The sequence below is a fragment of the Peromyscus maniculatus genome, chromosome 23 (assembly GCF_049852395.1).
Source record: "Peromyscus maniculatus bairdii isolate BWxNUB_F1_BW_parent chromosome 23, HU_Pman_BW_mat_3.1, whole genome shotgun sequence".
Classification (NCBI taxonomy): Eukaryota; Metazoa; Chordata; class Mammalia; order Rodentia; family Cricetidae; genus Peromyscus; species Peromyscus maniculatus.
In genome coordinates this window covers 3,337,322-3,353,470 of record NC_134874.1, presented here as the reverse complement: position 1 = coordinate 3,353,470, position 16,149 = coordinate 3,337,322, and the positions used below count along the sequence as shown (strand labels likewise).

The window sequence follows — 16,149 nt, the reverse complement described above, 5'->3', positions numbered from 1 at the left end:
ACACACACACACACACACACACACACACGCACACACACCACCCATTGCCCTGAGGGGAGGTGACGGTAAGGATGCCTCTCAGACAAGGCACATAGATGAGAAGGGGGTGGGACATCCCTAGCTGGGCTCAGTTGGTACTCACCCTGGGAGCGCGTGGGAAATGAGGTTCCTGTTTCACAGGTCAGGTGTGTGAGAAGGCGAGACGCTGTGGTGAAGCCAGAGCTGGGGAGTCCCGGTCAGTTCCAGCGCAGCCTGGTTCTGAGGCTCAGCTGCCCCCAGGGTCAGACTGCCCTCGTAGACTAGAGCAGGGATGGCTTGTGCCTCAGTGGCAGAGTTCACACTCAGCACATGCAAGGGCCGGGGTTCTGTCCCCAGCATCTCAGCCTGTCTGTCTGTCTGTCTGTCTCTCTGTGTCTCTTTCTCTCTTTCTCTCTTTGTCTCTCTCTCTGTCTCTCTCTCTCTCTCACACACACACACACACACACAGAGAGAGAGAGAGAGAGAGAGAGAGAGAGAGAGAGAGAGAGAGAGAGAGAGAGAGAGAGAGATATTAGGCCTCTGCCTCCATGGATGTATTGAAAAATAAAACCAACAGCGCCCAGATGACCAGAGCCACTGTCTAATGTAGCCCAGGCTACCTCAGATTCTCTAAGTAGCTTAGGATGGCCCTGAACTCCCTGTCCTCTCGATTCTACCTCCATAGAGCTGAAATTAGAACCAGAGTCCCACCAGGACCATCCTCAAAGAACGTGGGCAGCGTCCTCCATGGAGGAGCCCTCGGCATGGGAGCCCTCGGAGCACCGAGTCCGCAGCTCAGTGAGGCCGACACTTGGTGCGCCACACCTCCCAGGCCTCCAGCCTTGCTGTTTTCCGCTGTGGCCGGGGCAGGGAGATGCCACCAGGCACGGTCCACCCCCGCTCCGCAGTGCCCTGCTCACTGCCCACGTGCTTCCACCAGGGTGGACTCCAGGCCCCGGGAGCTGGTGCGGCCAGGGGCCGGCGTTAATTCTAAGGGCCCAGAGAACCAAACCCAGGTGGTCAGACTCACTCTGAGCCGTCTCACACCCGGCCCCGGGGATGCCGGTTCACTGAGAGGGATTGAGGGATCAAGGGATTGTATGTTTGGAGATTGTGGGAAAGATATTCCCAAGTTAAAACAGCAGAGACGCCCAGGGTCTCACTGTGCTGTCCGGGTGCCTGGGAGGAGCCATGTGATTATGTGACAGATGGGGAAACTGAGTCTCTGAGATTAGGAACACTCATGGCCTCCCAGCAGTATGGATTGTCCGGTGGGGATCAAGTTTCAAACGTTTTGGAAAACCGCCCCCCCCCATTCTCTCTTTTTTTCCTTTCTTCTTTCTCTTTATTCCCAAACCCCCAGCCCTGAACCCTAAACGCTGTATAGACACTTTGTGCCTCATGTGCAGGCGTGTGCTATAAAAGCATGACAGGGATGGAGAGATTCGAATCCCCTCCTCCTTCCCCTTTGTAAGTAGGGAAACTGAGGCCCAGAGAGGGAGATTGACTAGGCATACCGAGAGGCAGAAGCAAGCCTGTGTCTCTACTTAACATGACGACCCACCGCCCCCGGGTCTTGGGTCTCAGGTCTCGTGGCTGCTCCTGAGCGGTGGGTGAGTGTTGTGCCCACGGTCGCTAAGGAGAACCAGTAATTATCCCGCCCGGGGCTCCTTCAGTCTTCCCTACACGCCTTCACAGAGTTATTAGGGTCATGGCTTGCCTCTTATGTCTGCCCTGTAAAAGAGGGTGGGAGGCGTTAATTATCCCCGCTTTATAGACGAGGAAATGGAGGCCCAGGTGAGGCCACAGGCCACCCGGGCTCCCACAAGGAGTGGAGCTGAGAGCAGCACCCAGGCACCTGCTTCTTCTCCCGGGTGGCGGGTTCTTTCTGCGCAGACATGCTCTGCTTAAGGTACGGCACCCCTCCCTCCCGCCAGGTCACTGTGCCTTCTGTGACTAAATGACATGTCCTCTCTCAGAGGACGTTGGGCAGGTGGCCAGGCTTCTGCCTTCCGGGCTCCAAGCCGAGGATGGTGTGGGCTTCGGGGAGTCAAGACATGTCACCCTGGTCTGTGTGAGTGACTTTCATCCTTGTCCCAGGTTCTCACGGTCGCCCTCGAGCAGTGAGGTCGGGTACGAGAAGTGTGCTCTGCTGGGTGCTGAGCTCCCCGGAGAAAGGAGAGAAAAGGTAAGCATGCCATTCACCATCTCGGCTAGGAGAAGCTTGTGACGCGCCGGGTCCAGGGAAAGAACGTCAGAATCCTGTCAGCCCCGCCCCTGGCACGTTCAAGTCCAAGTCCCTGACCTGACGGCTTGTGACTCCCTGGGGGTCAAAGGTTATGCATGGAAGTGACTGTCAGGCATTTTTTAATTTTTTTTTTATTTTTTCTGGGCAAAAAGTTAGAGGGAGCATCGTCTTAAATAGCTTTCTCGGAGCCCTCGGGAGGCAGAGGGCGGTGGATCTCTGCGTGTTTGAGGCCAGCCAGGGTGACACAGTGAGATCTTGTCTCAAAAAACACAAAAACTTGGGAGAAACTTCTCGAGTTCCCTCCTCACAGTCTTTCCCTTCCCCTTGGCTCGGTACCCAGTCACAGAAGCGGTCCGGGTGCCAAAAACCAGTTCTCTTCGCTCTGGCTCGGAGGAAAGCGCTCCCAGTCACATGCTCATGTAACTGGTTTGTGGTTGACGCTCTCTCTGGCCTTACATATATTTTTTTTTTTTTTTTGACACATCTTTACGGAAGTACGGTTGACAGACAGACATAAAGAATGTGGATTTAAGGTGCCCGAGTGGACAAGCTTCCAGCTGTGCCCTCCCAGGCAGCCGTTGCCATACAGGGTTGGCCAACATCTGCACCACACCCAGACCCCACCCCTGCCTCTCCGACGCCTCCGGCCTGCGCTTCTCCAAGCAGCTTCCTTCCATCAGCTTTCTCTCCATAGAGACTGGTTTCTGTGTCTCAGACTTTCAGACCCATTGGGCAGGTTATAGTCACGTGCTTGCGTACTCGGGACTGACCTCTTCACTCAGGGTCATCGCTCCGGGAGTGGCCAGGTCCTTGTTAGCCCAGTGCCCAGGAGGCTGAGGCAGGAGGGTTGTGAGTTCCAGGCCAGCTTGAAAACACACACACACACACACACACACACACACACACACACACACACACACCCCAAAACAAACAAAAAGAAATGAAGTGGCTGTGAACATTAATGAACATGTCTGTAAGTTTCTCCCTCTCCTTCCCCGCCCCCTCTGAGATGTGGTCTCATGTAGCTCAGGCTGACCTCAAACTGGCTGTAGCTGAGACCTTGTATTTCTTGAGAACTCCCAGCTCTCAAGGGCTAGGATCACAGGTGTGTGTCACCACACCCAGATGTGTGCCTTCCTGGACACGGAGCCCAGGGCTTTGTGGATCTTGGCAAGGACTCTCCTAACTGATCCGCATCCCTAGCCCAATTTGGTTTTTTTTTTTCTCGGGTCAATGGCCAGGAGTGGCCTGGCTGGGCCATGCAGCTGGGTCAAAGGGACCTCTGCTGTCTCTGAATAATAGACCGAGAGCTTCTCCGAGGCTCTCTGTGTCCCTTTCAGTGAGTCCCCAAGGAAAGAAGCTGGCTTGGAAGGGCAGTGATGACCGCCTTGATGGGACCACAGAGGCCACAACAGTACAGTAAGGATCTCAGTGGCTGGGACTCATACGGACTGTCCTTAAATCCCAGGACTTGGCTTGAGGGATGCTCAGTTTCTCTGTGAATGTTGACTATTCAAAAACACTCAAGAGCTGGGCGGTGGTGGCGCACACCTTTGATCCCAGCACTCGGGAGGCAGAGTCAGAGGGATCTCTGTGAGTTCGAGGTCAGCCTGGTCTACAGAGCGAGATCCAGGACAGCCAGGACTACACAGAGAAACCTTGTCTCGGAAAAAAAACCCCAAAAAACCAATCAACCAACCAACCAAACAAACAAACAAACAAAACCTCAAGAAAGAAAAAGCTAATAAGCCTACATACAACCAGGGATCATACTGTTTGATGATTTATTTTTTAAAAAAAATTGCATTAGAATAACAAAATGGGAAGCATGATGGTGCAGCCTGGGATACTTAGCAAAACCCAAATCAGTCAGTGACAGTAATCCGGCAGCATCATCTCAGTCACCCCCTCCATTGTCCCCGCAGTGTCTGAGACACCCGTTTGTCTACCCCACCCACACTCTTCGGCCTTTAGTATCTTAAGGTTGGGAGATGGCTCAGCGGATGCAGTGTTTGCTGTGCGTGCCTGGGGACCCGAGTTCGAATCCCACACCCGTGAAAAAGCCGAGTGCAGCAGTACACCCCGCAATTCTAGAGCTGAGGCTGTGGAGACAGAGAGATCCCTGGGGCTTGTCGGCCAGCCAGCCTGGCTGAGTCGGTGAGCCCCGGGTTCAGTGAGGGAGCCTGTTAAACGAGGTGGCCAGCTGGGGAAGACACTGCCCTTGACCTTTGGTCTCCGTGCGTGTGTGCACCTGTGAATGTGTCCCCACAACATACACATTTTATAGTGTCTTGCTGTCTCTTAATGAAACCAAATTTGACTTGTTTTTATTACGGTGTGGAGGGGGTACTCAAACCACTGCACATGGTCAGATGCTCCTTTGCGGAGTCCACCTTCCCAGCTTTGGCTCTAGGGACAGAACTCAGGTCCCCAGGCCTGGTGGCGGGTCTCTCCGGGTTGAGCCGTCTGAAAGGCACCTTGCTCCTTTAACAGGGCAGTCACTTCCTTCGCCTCTCCACTTCCTGTCCGTTTCAAATCCTCATGCTGTCTTCGGTTATTTTTCAGCCTAAGGAAGGGCGCGGTTTGGATGGAGCCCCCGCCACAAAAAGTCCCTGGAAGCCTGGGGTGCCCCAGAAGTCTAGGCAGACAGAACCCAAAGATGCTTCTGACCAGGACCCTGACAGGTGTCGGCGTGCACACTCAACAGGAGATCCGGGTCCTTCTGAAGTCAGTCCAGAGGATGATGGAAGCTTCCAGAAGGTGTGGGCCACAGTGTTTGAGCATCACGTGGAGAGACACACAGTGGTTGACCAGGCAGGCCATTGTCTCTCGCCTGCGCCCTCTCATGATGTGGCTGACATCCCAGATCCCAAACCCAGGCCTGAGAAAGCCTATTGGCTGGGGAAGGACCCTCCAGGGGTTATAAACAAAAGAGACAGCTCCCGGTGGTCCGACCATGCTGACCCGGGGATGCTGGGACGAGCTGTCCTTGTGGATGTGGAGCCGAGACAGCATCCCACCTCTGTCCCTGAGACACCACACCCCGTGGGAGAAGGGCACAGCAGTCACTCTGTCCTGAGGCATCTAGAAAGCCCCCCTCTGTCCCAGAGGATCCAGCCCAAGTATGACATTGTGCATACCTCCGGGGAGCGGGCACACAGCGAAGCTGTTTCCAGGGTGCCCGAGGAGAAGGCAGTCACGCTGCGCAGTGGCAGACCCCGGCTCTCACTACAGGGCCGGCAGCTGTCCCAGGAGGTCGACCCTACTCACGTGGAGTGTGCTCTGCAGGCTCATGGGGGTGCCGTGCAGAGGGCAAGTTCAATCTGGGAAGCTCGGGGTCAGGAGGCCAGTGGGCCAAAGCTTGACGGTCAACAGCCAAGGGATGGGTTTGGGAGCAGCTGCCCATCATCCAAGTGGACCGGAGGAGTGGTGGCCAGCTGGCAGAGCACCTCTGTGGCCGGCAAAGATCTCAGTGCTCCCCAAAGGGGTCCATCCTGGGATGGCTCTTCACATCCTCCATCCAGGGCCACCGTGGAGCCCGGTGACTCCCAAGTACAGGCAAGGCCCAACTCATTGCCTCTGCAGAAAGGCCCCCTCCCAGTGGGCGGTGAGGATAGCCCAAGGCTGGCCCAGGCATTCCAGCCTGAAGTCAGAATGCGGAGGTCCAACCCTTCGGAGCCGAGGATGGACAGGTGGAGACGGCGGACTCTGCCCCACGATGTGAAGTTTGATGCCTTCAGCCTGCTCACGCCAGAGAGCACTTCCAGAAGGCAGCAGAGACCTGCGGATGATGTGACCTCCCCAACCTGTGCCTTAGCGAGACCTCCATCGTCCCACCTCCAGGCACAAACGCGGGAGGTGACTCCAGGTGCCTCGCACAGCAGGGCTTCTCCGGTGGAGCGGCCGGGGCCGTTGGCTGAACCCAGTGCAACTTTCTTTGCGGTGACCTATCAGATTCCTGACATTCAGAAGGCCAAGAGTGTTGTTAAGCCAGGGCCTGAAAACGTGTCGGAACCTTCTAGAAGAGCGGCCCCCCCTCTGTCACCTCGCTCTTTTGTGTCTACTCTGGCTTCTCCTAGCCACGAAGAGCCACGGGCTCCGGCCAGCAGCAAGGGCTGGACTAAGGGGAGAGAATGCGAGGAAGTCAAGAGCCTTTCAAAGCACCCGAAGGCCACGGATCAGCCGTCGTCTGCCCAGGACAGGATGCTGGATCCCCCCAGGGACAGAGTCGTTGATGTGGACGCTCTGCGGATTCATCGAGGGTCAGCAGAAGGCACTTGGAAGGACAGCAGGATCAGGGCATCCTCAGGCATGGACGCCCCACAGACTTCCCCGGTCCTGAGGCGCCCCAAAAGTCTCCTGGTCAGAAGGAGGACAGAAGTGATCAGCGAGACGTTCCCAGGGAAGATGAGAGATGGCTACAGGTCTGGCGTCCTTGACATTGATGCCCTGATGGCCGAGTACAAAGAACAGTCAAACAGAGTCCCCAGCAAGGCCCAGGAGCAGAGGGACCGTCCTGCCGAGCCCAGTGGCTCCCCTCAGGAGAGATCAGGTTGGCCCAAGGAGGCGGAGTGGGGGCGGAGGAGCCTGAAGGAAGCTTCCCGGTTAGACAGTGCTGGGAAACAATCAGGGGCCCCTGTGAAAACTCCCCAGTCCCCTGGCCCCAGCAAACAGCCAGCAGAGCCCCTAGGGGCAGCGATGACCACCCCCAAGTCGGGCCTGCCCCTGTGGGCACCACCACACTCGGCTCCTGTGGAAAACTCCCCCTCCCCTGCCCCTGCTGGCTCCAGGAGAAAGTCCTCGGGCATCATCGCTGAGTTTGAGAGCAAGCCCTCCTCCAGTGAGCACCAGGAGGCCAAGTCTAGACAAGGCCCAGCCAAGTCCCAGGAACCGGGCATCGCCACCGGGGACAGACTCTCCCCCAGGTCACCTCCCTCTGACCGGAAGAAAGGGACGCCGAAGAGGTCCACTGGTCAGGGAGTGGAGGGCAGTGGGGTGCAGTGGGGGACCCCCCCACGTGACTGTACTTGGTCACCCCTGGACATCAAGAGGGCCTGCTCCGAGAAGGGCCCACCAGCCAGGGTCCGGGAGGGCCTGTCTGCCATGCAGGACGCCAGGCAGCGGAGACAAGAACAGCTCAGGGAGAAGCCGGGTCTCCCCACTCAGACTCCCAAGGCCACGGCAGGACCCTGCCAGAAGGAGGCAAGGAAGCCGGATGGTCCTAAGGTGAGTCCGCGGGCGCTTTTTAAATTTTGGCTTTTTTTTTTTTTTAAAGATTTATTTATTATGTATACAGTGTTCTGCCTGCATGTGCGCCAGATCTCATTACAGATGGTTGTGAGCCACCATGTGGTTGCTGGGAATTGAACTCAGGACCCCTGGAAGAGCAGTCAGCGCTCTTAACCTCTGAGCCATCTCTCCAGCCCCCCGTCATTTTAATTTTTAATGTTGTTTAAGCATCTGTATCTAGGGTCTCAAGCTCAGATTCTATGTGTAGTTGTGTGACGGGGTGGAGGCAGCCTGGGGCACCACTCTAGGGAGTGGTGGAGACTGTGGGAACAGAACACTCAGGCAAAACCACGAGGACAGGAAGGTGTGCTTGCCTCCAGACTCCTCAGATTTTCTGTTTTCTCTTTCTTTATCCTCTCTCCACTTCCCTTCTTTTGCTGGGCGGGGCTAGTACTTAGCCCACCCCGGCCCCAGCCCCTGGCCATCTTGTCCTGTGACCGTGTTGAGAAAGTGACATCATTTACTCAGAGAAATCCACGTTTCCAGGTGGATTTCCCTCAGAAACAAGATGGTTTGTTAGAAAACGTCATTCCCTCCCCGCCAAGCTAGTCCCCTGCTCCGTCTGCTTGGCCGCGGGTTGTGGGTTCAAAACTCTGCCTGGGAGGGGGATGAGAGTGAATGTTTTGTGTGAGCATCGTGGACCACCTGCTGGGTGCCAGCTTTCCCCATCATCTTCACCAGAGGCAGCAGCAACCGTGTGAGCTTCCGGGGAGACCTGTGGCGTGTGAGCGAACGGTTGTAAGAAGCCCACTGGGTCTTAGGAGACGGCTCACCCCAGCTTTGGTTCCCCCAGAGGCAGAGCCTGTCTTAGGTGGCGACCTGAGAGACTGGCTGGCTGGGGACTGGGAAGGTGGCGAGGAATTTGATGCCAGTGTGAACAACTGAGACTTGGTACCCTGGGAACCTCTGGGAAGCCCGTAACACAAGTGAGTTGACCTGGTCCAGGGTCAGAGGGCCAGAAGTGTGGACTTTCTGCTTCCTCCCATTGTCCTCTAAGCCTGTGTCTGGGGCTTTGAATGTGAGGCATCACCGTTCCGATTGGACGACAAGGCTTTCTCTGTGCACAGTAGGACAGCTTTGCACCAGTTCACATCCTGAGTCTCAGGGAGCTGTCCAGGTCTGCTACAGGTGTAAAGTAGGTAACATAATGCAAAACACGAAAACAGAAAGACTGAGTCACCTATTACAGGCCACACAGCAAAAGGCAAAGATGCTTGAGCCCAGATCTGGCTGGATGCCTGTGAGATGATGGCCACTGTGGTCAAAGCTGGGAGGATGTCTGGAGCCCAGCACAGCCCTTAGCTGGGTCATGGGGATCTGGAACCCAGGGCCAGGAAGTTACATGATGCTCAATGAGGTGCTGGAGGAGTGAGCCAGGAAGGCATCCTGGAGGAGGCAGGCATTGAATTCAGCCAGTCCCTGAGGAGACACTGATGGGTGAGCAGGGAAAGGGGGTGTGCTGAGATGGTCACAGCAGGGACAGAGGTCTGGAGGCTGGAGTGAGCCCCACACAGCATCGTTTCGTGATTCAGCAGGAGGCAGCAGCCTAGCCCATAACAGAACGTCCCAGGCTGGCACTCTCTGAAGAAGAGAGGCTCATTTCCTGTGACTGGCTCCCTCCTAGCATTTCCTTCCACATTATCCTGGAGTTTCAGGTCACGTTATTTTCAAAGTAGAGCACCGTTGAGGATCGCAGCAGACAGTTTCTCATCCCCACACCTGTGGGGGAGGAACCAGGGGTCTAGCCTGGCAGGGGTGCTGTGCAAAGGGGGGTGTAAGGCATGTCGGTGGGGGGGACCAGGACGTGAGGATCTTCCTGAGTTACGGTGAGGAGCGAGGTGGATATGGCTTCAAACCTGTGTCTCTCCCGAGAGCTCAGGCTTACTGAGTGCCACGTGTGGAACTTCCCATACTTGCCTCTGGGGCCCCCTGTGCCCACACCACTCAGGACTGATGAATGGCAGCTCCCTGCCTTGAAGCCCTGCTGTGGGGAGCTGAAGGCTGCGGCCGCATGCTCCTGTGAGGGGCTCACCCGGCTCACTCATCCTCTGTTACTGTGGGAGCAGCCTGAGGGTACCAGCTGTGGAATGTGACACATGCTCAGCTCTTCAGGTCCCACTGGCAACAGGAGAGCCAGGGCTGTGGAGGGGCCCTGGAAGCCGGCCCTGAGTGCCCAGGCCCCAGGAGAGCTGGTTGTCAGGGATCGGCTTTCTCAAGGCTGAGGGATGGAGAGGCCAGCTTCCTGCTTCTCCCTTCCTGATTTTCTCCTGCCGGAAGGCCTTTGTTTTGTTTTGTTTTTTGTTTCAGGGGTCAGGGTCTGTCCTTCAAGGCCTGCCCCTTACCTGTCACTCTGGTTCTTGATCATAAACAGCAGAATCAAGCAAATGAGTGAAGACAAAAAGCCACAGAGGTGCTCAAAACGTTAAAATTAACAAGCCTTACAGGGGCAGAGGGAGAGCGGGCGTTTCCTTCAGTGCAGCTGGTAAGGATGTTTGTGGCCTCGGGACTTCACTGTGTGTCTCAGGAGGAAGGAATATTCCATGGGTGTGTACACACACACACACACACACACACACCAAACACACACACACACACACACACACACACACACACACACACGCCCCACCCCACATACACACGTAACACAGACATACACGAAGGGGGCATAATTCTCTTGGGAGCTTAGGCAAAATTTCAGCCATTGGGGGAACGTGGGGTGTAGGAAGTGAGTCCCCCCACAGAACTTTCGCCTTCCAGGCTTTGAGGTATAGACCTATAACCCCAGTTACCCAGGAGGCTGAGGCAGGGGAATCAGAAGTTCAGGTCCAACTGGGCTACAGAAGGAGTTCAAAGTCAGCCTTGGCTACTTAACAAGACCTTGTTTCAAAAGGAAGAGTAGAAAAAGGCCTGGGGGTGGGCAGCGCTTGCCTGGCACATTCTTCACATTCGTGAGGCCCTGGGTTCTAGCCATGTATGCAGCAGGGTGGCCTCTCCCGGCCTGTGAGTCATGCCCCCAGGACACCTTTGGCCGTGGCTGCTAGGCAAGGGAGCCTACATCCCTAGTCCTTTGGGGACATTTTGTTGTCACTCTGGGGACGGGTTGTCACTGTCACTTAGGCAGAAGTCAGAGCTTCCATTTAGAGCCCTCCAGGGAGCAGGGTGGCCCCCTGCAGAGTGAGCCAGGTCCCATTTCACCCTGCTGTAGGTGAACTTCATCTACAGGGAACCAGGGAACGTGGCGCATACGCATACAGTTAGTCTGAACCATCCAGCGTTCCGGGGGACTCTCACACTTTGGGGGTGTTGGTAAAGATGTTTGACTGTGGGCCCAAGGACAGGGTTAAGAAAGGGTGCTCAGAGCAGAGCCACGGTCACTCCTCACAACGGCTGAAGTGGGTCAGCATGCCACTGCACAGGACTTCCGGTGTCCGTGCTCCGTGGGCCACTCAGACGCTGTTAGACGCTGTCACAGCGTGTCTGCTCTCGCACGGTGGGAGGGTCTTCCTGTGCAGCCCTGATGGACACCAAAGGATGGTGTAGAAGGACAGTGGTCCCCCTCCCTCCCTCTCCCTCCCTGTTTCTTCCTCTCCCTCCCTGTTTCTTCCTCTCCCTCCCTGGTGGTACTGGGGATTGAACCCAGGGCCTGCGGCCCTCTGTGCGCTGGGTGAGCATCGACCAGTGAGTTATTCTTTTTTATTTTGACACAGGATGAGTCTATTCCTTAGGCTGGCCTTTACTCATTCCTTTGCCAGCAAGTCTTGATATGCAATGCTCCTGCCTCAGGGCCCTCCCTCCCCCCTCCCCTCCCCTCCCCTCCCCTATTCCCCCTCCCCTCCCCTCCCCTCTCCCCTCTCCTCCCCCCTCCCCTCTCCCCTCTCCCCGCTCCCCTCCAGGAGCTGAGGTTGCTGGCCTGCACCATCAAGCCCAACTCTTTCTTTTTTACTTAACAGACATTTATGAAAATTCTGTCCTGGGCCAGGTGATAGTATTTCATTTACTTTAGTGGTTTGATTTGGCCCAGGAGATACCTGCTGAACCCCAGCTCCCCCCTCCCCAGCTCCCTCCCCCCCAGCTCCTCCCCCAGCTCCCTCCCCCCCAGCTCCCCCCTCCCCAGCTCCCCCCTCCCCAGCTCCCCCCTCCCCAGCTCCCCTCCTCCCCAGCTCCCCCCGCCCCAGCTCCCCCCTCCCCAGCAGCATCATTTCCCTCCACTCCCAGGAATGTCTTGGCTTCTTTTACAGGCCCACCCAGTTCGTGATTGCTTTCAGAAACCATAGCGATGATGATGATGCTTAGTCTGTGTGTCCCGTCCTCTCCACCCTGTCCCCATTCCCCCCTCACCCCCTCAGGTCCCTGCCCATGGGAGAGAGGGTTTTGACACTGGTGACAGCTGGCTACAAAGCAGAGAATCCAGAATGGGCACCCAGGCCCGGCCCCATCCCAGACCAGTTAGGCTGAGATCTCTAGGGTGGGGTTTGATTCCTCAGGTAACTTCGGAAGGTCCCTTGGGTGTGGGGTGGAGAACGCTGCTGGCCCCACAGCCACAGGGCGTGGGCAAGCCGGAGGACCCAAGTTCAATTCCCCTCGATAGAAGGTGAGGACGGACGGTCCAAAGCTCCGCTCTGACTTCCCCGTGCACCAGCCCAACCTGAAAATAAACATAAAAATAAAAAGGGGCTGGTGAGGTGACTCAGAGGGTAAAGGTGCTTCCTTACAAGCCTGGTGACCTGGGTTTGATCCTTGAGACCCTTGTAAAGATAGAAGGAGAGAAGGGACTCGTGACCTCCACCCGGGCCTGTGGTACACATGTTCCTACCCTCTCGTGTCACGCCCGCACAGTCATAATACATGCACATTAAAAAGTCATGTGATGCCTTTTAGAGCCTGGGCTTCTGTGCACGGTGTTCATGTCCTGCGCTCTGTTCATAGAGCACATGTGATAGACGTGCTGGCCAGGCATGATGACATGTGCCCGGTCATCATGTGCCAGAGTTCCAGCCTGGGCTGGGTGTGACCCCCGTCTCGGGAAAGGTCCTTGGGAAGATAAAATGTGGCATAGCCCTAGGGTGGAATATTATTCAGTTGTAAAAAAAAGGAATGTTCTAGCCAGGTGTGGTGAGGCATGCCTGTTGCACCAGTATTCTGGTGGCTGAGGCAGGGGGATGGCAGCAGAGGGAGAGAAGAACCCATATTTGAGGCTCCTCACCTCCCAGGTGGTGTGGGAGGTGCTGTTTGTGTGTTGTTTGGTTTAAATGAGATCAGATCTAATTCCTCTGTCGCCCTGGCCATGTTCAAGCTCGCGTGGCTGTGTTGGGCCCACAGAACATTCTGGTAGCTGAACAGGTACAAGCAGCCTGAAGCCAGTGAGCAAGAGAGCTAGCGAGGTCACCCAGAGCCTGGCAGGTCCTGGCAGATGGAAGGGGGCACCGGGAGGTTGGGGAACAGACTGGAAGGGAGCGACCTGAGAGCGCTAGGCCAGCCAGGAACTGGGAAGACCGTGGGAGCTACGGTGGAGACACCCGGCACAGGTGGGCTTGTCCTGGGGACTCAGGGCACCTCGGCGGCGGCCGAGGGTGTTTCATCAGGGTTCTTTCCACCTCAAGATGCAGCTGCATCACAATTTTGCCGTTCCAGGGCATAGTGCAGCAGCCTGCAGCACATGCAGACACAGTCCATGCCATCACCTGCAGGAAGTCCTGCTCCATGTAAGCCACCTTCATGGGCTCATCCTCTGGGCAAGCCGAGGACTTGGTGGCTGAGGACTTGGTGGCCACAGACTTGGTTGTTCGCAGCTCTCTGCTCCTGCAGCTCTGTGGCTCGCTCGGCTGTTGACATCATTCTGTGGAGTAATGACTGTTTGGCTCCTGCTCCATTTTCCATGGAGTCGCTTCCTTGTTGTTGAGTTGCTGTTGCTCTTTATATGTTGTGAGTACAAGACCGAGGATTTGCAGAATCTCTCTTCTTTCCCAGGAGTGGATGCTTCCCTCTCTTCATGCCGCCCTTTAAGCACGTATGTTTTTCAAAGTATGTTTTTCAGTGTGACTGGGTCCTTTTCTCTTTTGTTACTGTGTTTTCTGTGTGGTAGCCTGGAAACCAGGAGCTAATACAAGGCTGTGGAGATTGGTGTTTTTGTTTCCACCTACGTTTTCTACCTTCAGCTTCTCCTTTAAGATCTCTGTTCTCTTTTGGGTTAGTTTTGGACCAGGGTGTGAAGTTTGCTTTGTTGGTTTTTGTTTTCTTTTGTCTTTGTTTTTGTTTTTTTTGGTTTTTTTTTTTTTTTTTTTTTTTTTTTTTGGTGTACAGGAATTTAGTTGATTTTTATGTTAAATTAAGAGTCGGATGTGTGATCTCCCTCAGGGCTTCCTTCAGTAAGTCGCCTTCATGTCCACTGCTGCCCCGGGAGCCGGTCAGCTTCAGGACCAAGGCTCTGTTGGAAGATACAAATGTATCAGCCTGGAAATTCTTGGCCAGCTCCCCATCTCTGTTCAGTGCAGTTTACACTTCTCATCTGGTGCTGGACACCGTAGTCAAGATTGGCCGTCCAGACTGGGTCCCAGCACCGGCAGGCTGAACTGAAATGTGGGTGGGATTTTCCTAATACCACTGAGGCATGGAAAGGAACCCAGCAGAAAGGACGCCGAGGAGAAGGCTCAGGGCAGGACTAGGGTGTTCAGGGGATGCGAGAAGGTAGCCAGGAAGAGACAGCAAGCTAGAGGGGTGGCTGAAGAGTCAGGACCAGGGATGGGAGGAAAGGGGCTAGGAGCCAGCCTTGCCCTTCCTGATGCCGTGGGTCGTTAACCGGGTACCTGCCCTCTCTGGGCCGCCTGGCTTATCTGTGTAGAGTGTGCGGCGTGTAGCATCTTCTGGACTCCTGGGTTCGCCGGGCTGGGCTGGGTTCCCAGTGTGCAGCCGAGAAGAAAACATGGCAGGATCCAGACTCCGTGCCCTGGGGTTTTCCCTCTCTCTGCCGTTTCACAGGGCACGCGTTTGGATGTTCAAACTAGGACCACAGGATCACCCTGGGCCATGACGGGGTTGGCAAGCCGGAGGCCCAGGGGGCCAGGCACACGAGCCAGGCACACCTGCCCCCTGGTGGCTGGACCATGTTGCGCAGGTTCTGAGCAAGCGCTTCATTTCTGTCTCCCCCCCCCTCCCCCCAAGATGTTGATACTGTTTCTTCCCATATGGTTGAGGTCAGAGAGGTTAAGGAATTGCCGGAGGTCACACAGCTTCACGCGGGGCCACTTGGGCCCAAGACCTGCTGCCCGGATATTACCTATGACCATGATGGTGGGGGGGGGGTTCTGGTGATTTGGTGTTCATCCCCGGAAAGGGCTATGGCACACCTGTCCCGTCGATGAGAGGCTCCCACTAAGACTCCCTTCTTGTGCTCTCTATCTCAGGTGCCTCTGCAGAACCCGGAGCAGGGGGAAGGTCTGCAGGACAGCCAGCAGCCTCTCCGGAAGGTGGCCCCTGTGGCCCCTGTCCCCAGGCGAAGTCACAGCTTTTGCAAGGACAAGAGGAGCGGCCCCTTTGTGGTGAGTGGCTGGCGGGGAGCTCGCAGGCGTCGTCTGTGTTGGAAGATTCTGTGGATGCGTGCGGAGGGTTCAGGTGGATGGGCGCCTGGCGAATGGGTGACCGGCTGAGAGTTGGGTTCCCAGACCCTGTGTGCTGGGGAGACCCTCGCTGCGTTCGGGGTTTTGGCGCTAGGTGGGGCTGTAACTCAGCAGCTGGCCAGTGGAGGCTGATGAAAGCCTTGGGTTCGAGTCAACAGCCTTGAGATTTTTGAGTTTGGTGTCTTCGACCTTTGATTTCCGCCGTGGGGGAAAGCCGCGTCAGCGATCTCTGTGTCAGCGCTGGTTTGAGAATGGAGTTGAATCCTGAGGGAGCCAGGCAGAGAAAATGCACCCCATGAGGGACCTCAGGAGGCCATAGGAAGCCAGTTCCAGACTTGGGGGGCCACGATCACCTTACACATGTGTGCTCTGTCCATACAGCGGGGAGATGAGAACCCCCGCTTCACGTGGCCGGTGTGGGCTCTGGGAGGTGACCCAGGAGGGGCTTTGCCCTGTTCCGGGCACCCAGCAGACATGCCACCACGCTGCCCGACGGCAGCCTGTGTCCCTGTGACCGTCCCTTCCTCTCTCGGCCTTCACGCTGGCTTAGGAAGGACTTGAGGAAAGGACCATGTTTCTTGGGGAACTTCTGACCCTGGGAGTCACAGAGTACCCATGAGAGGCCGGACTCAGGCTCTTGTGGTGATTTTGTTGATTTCTGCGCTGTCTGTAAATGGACTGAGTTCTTTCTCTGCTTGGAAGGTCCCTTGTAGGTGCGGCCCAGGGTGGCTGTATGACGGGGTGATGTGAGTTCTGCCTCACATACCCTCCCACGCCTATGGTCTAGGGAGAGACTTCCCTTCTCAGAGCGCGGGTTTCCTCAGCTGTAAAATGGGGGTATTTGCTGTTATCGTAGAGGTGGAGTATCAGGGTCTGGGGGATGCCGGCCTCAGGCCTGCTGGGACGTCTGCAGAGTGGCCCTAGGAGTTTCCCTGGTGCACAGATGCCCGTGGCAGCTTACAGGCATGTGACACTTGACCT

At 56.1% G+C, this 16,149-nt stretch overlaps 1 protein-coding gene across 5 annotated transcripts in view; it reads left to right on the top strand.

Moving 5' to 3' along the window:
* Kiaa1671 (KIAA1671 ortholog) overlaps window positions 1-16,149 on the top strand; it is a 148,932-nt gene that overhangs the window by 36,544 nt on the left and 96,239 nt on the right. For all 5 annotated transcript variants that reach the window (XM_076560282.1, XM_076560285.1, XM_076560283.1 and 2 more), the window contains exons 4-6: window positions 2,119-2,206; window positions 4,832-7,492; window positions 14,956-15,090. In XM_076560282.1, coding sequence (XP_076416397.1) covers window positions 2,119-2,206; window positions 4,832-7,492; window positions 14,956-15,090 — 2,884 coding nt within the window. The remainder of the gene's footprint in view (window positions 1-2,118; window positions 2,207-4,831; window positions 7,493-14,955; window positions 15,091-16,149) is intronic.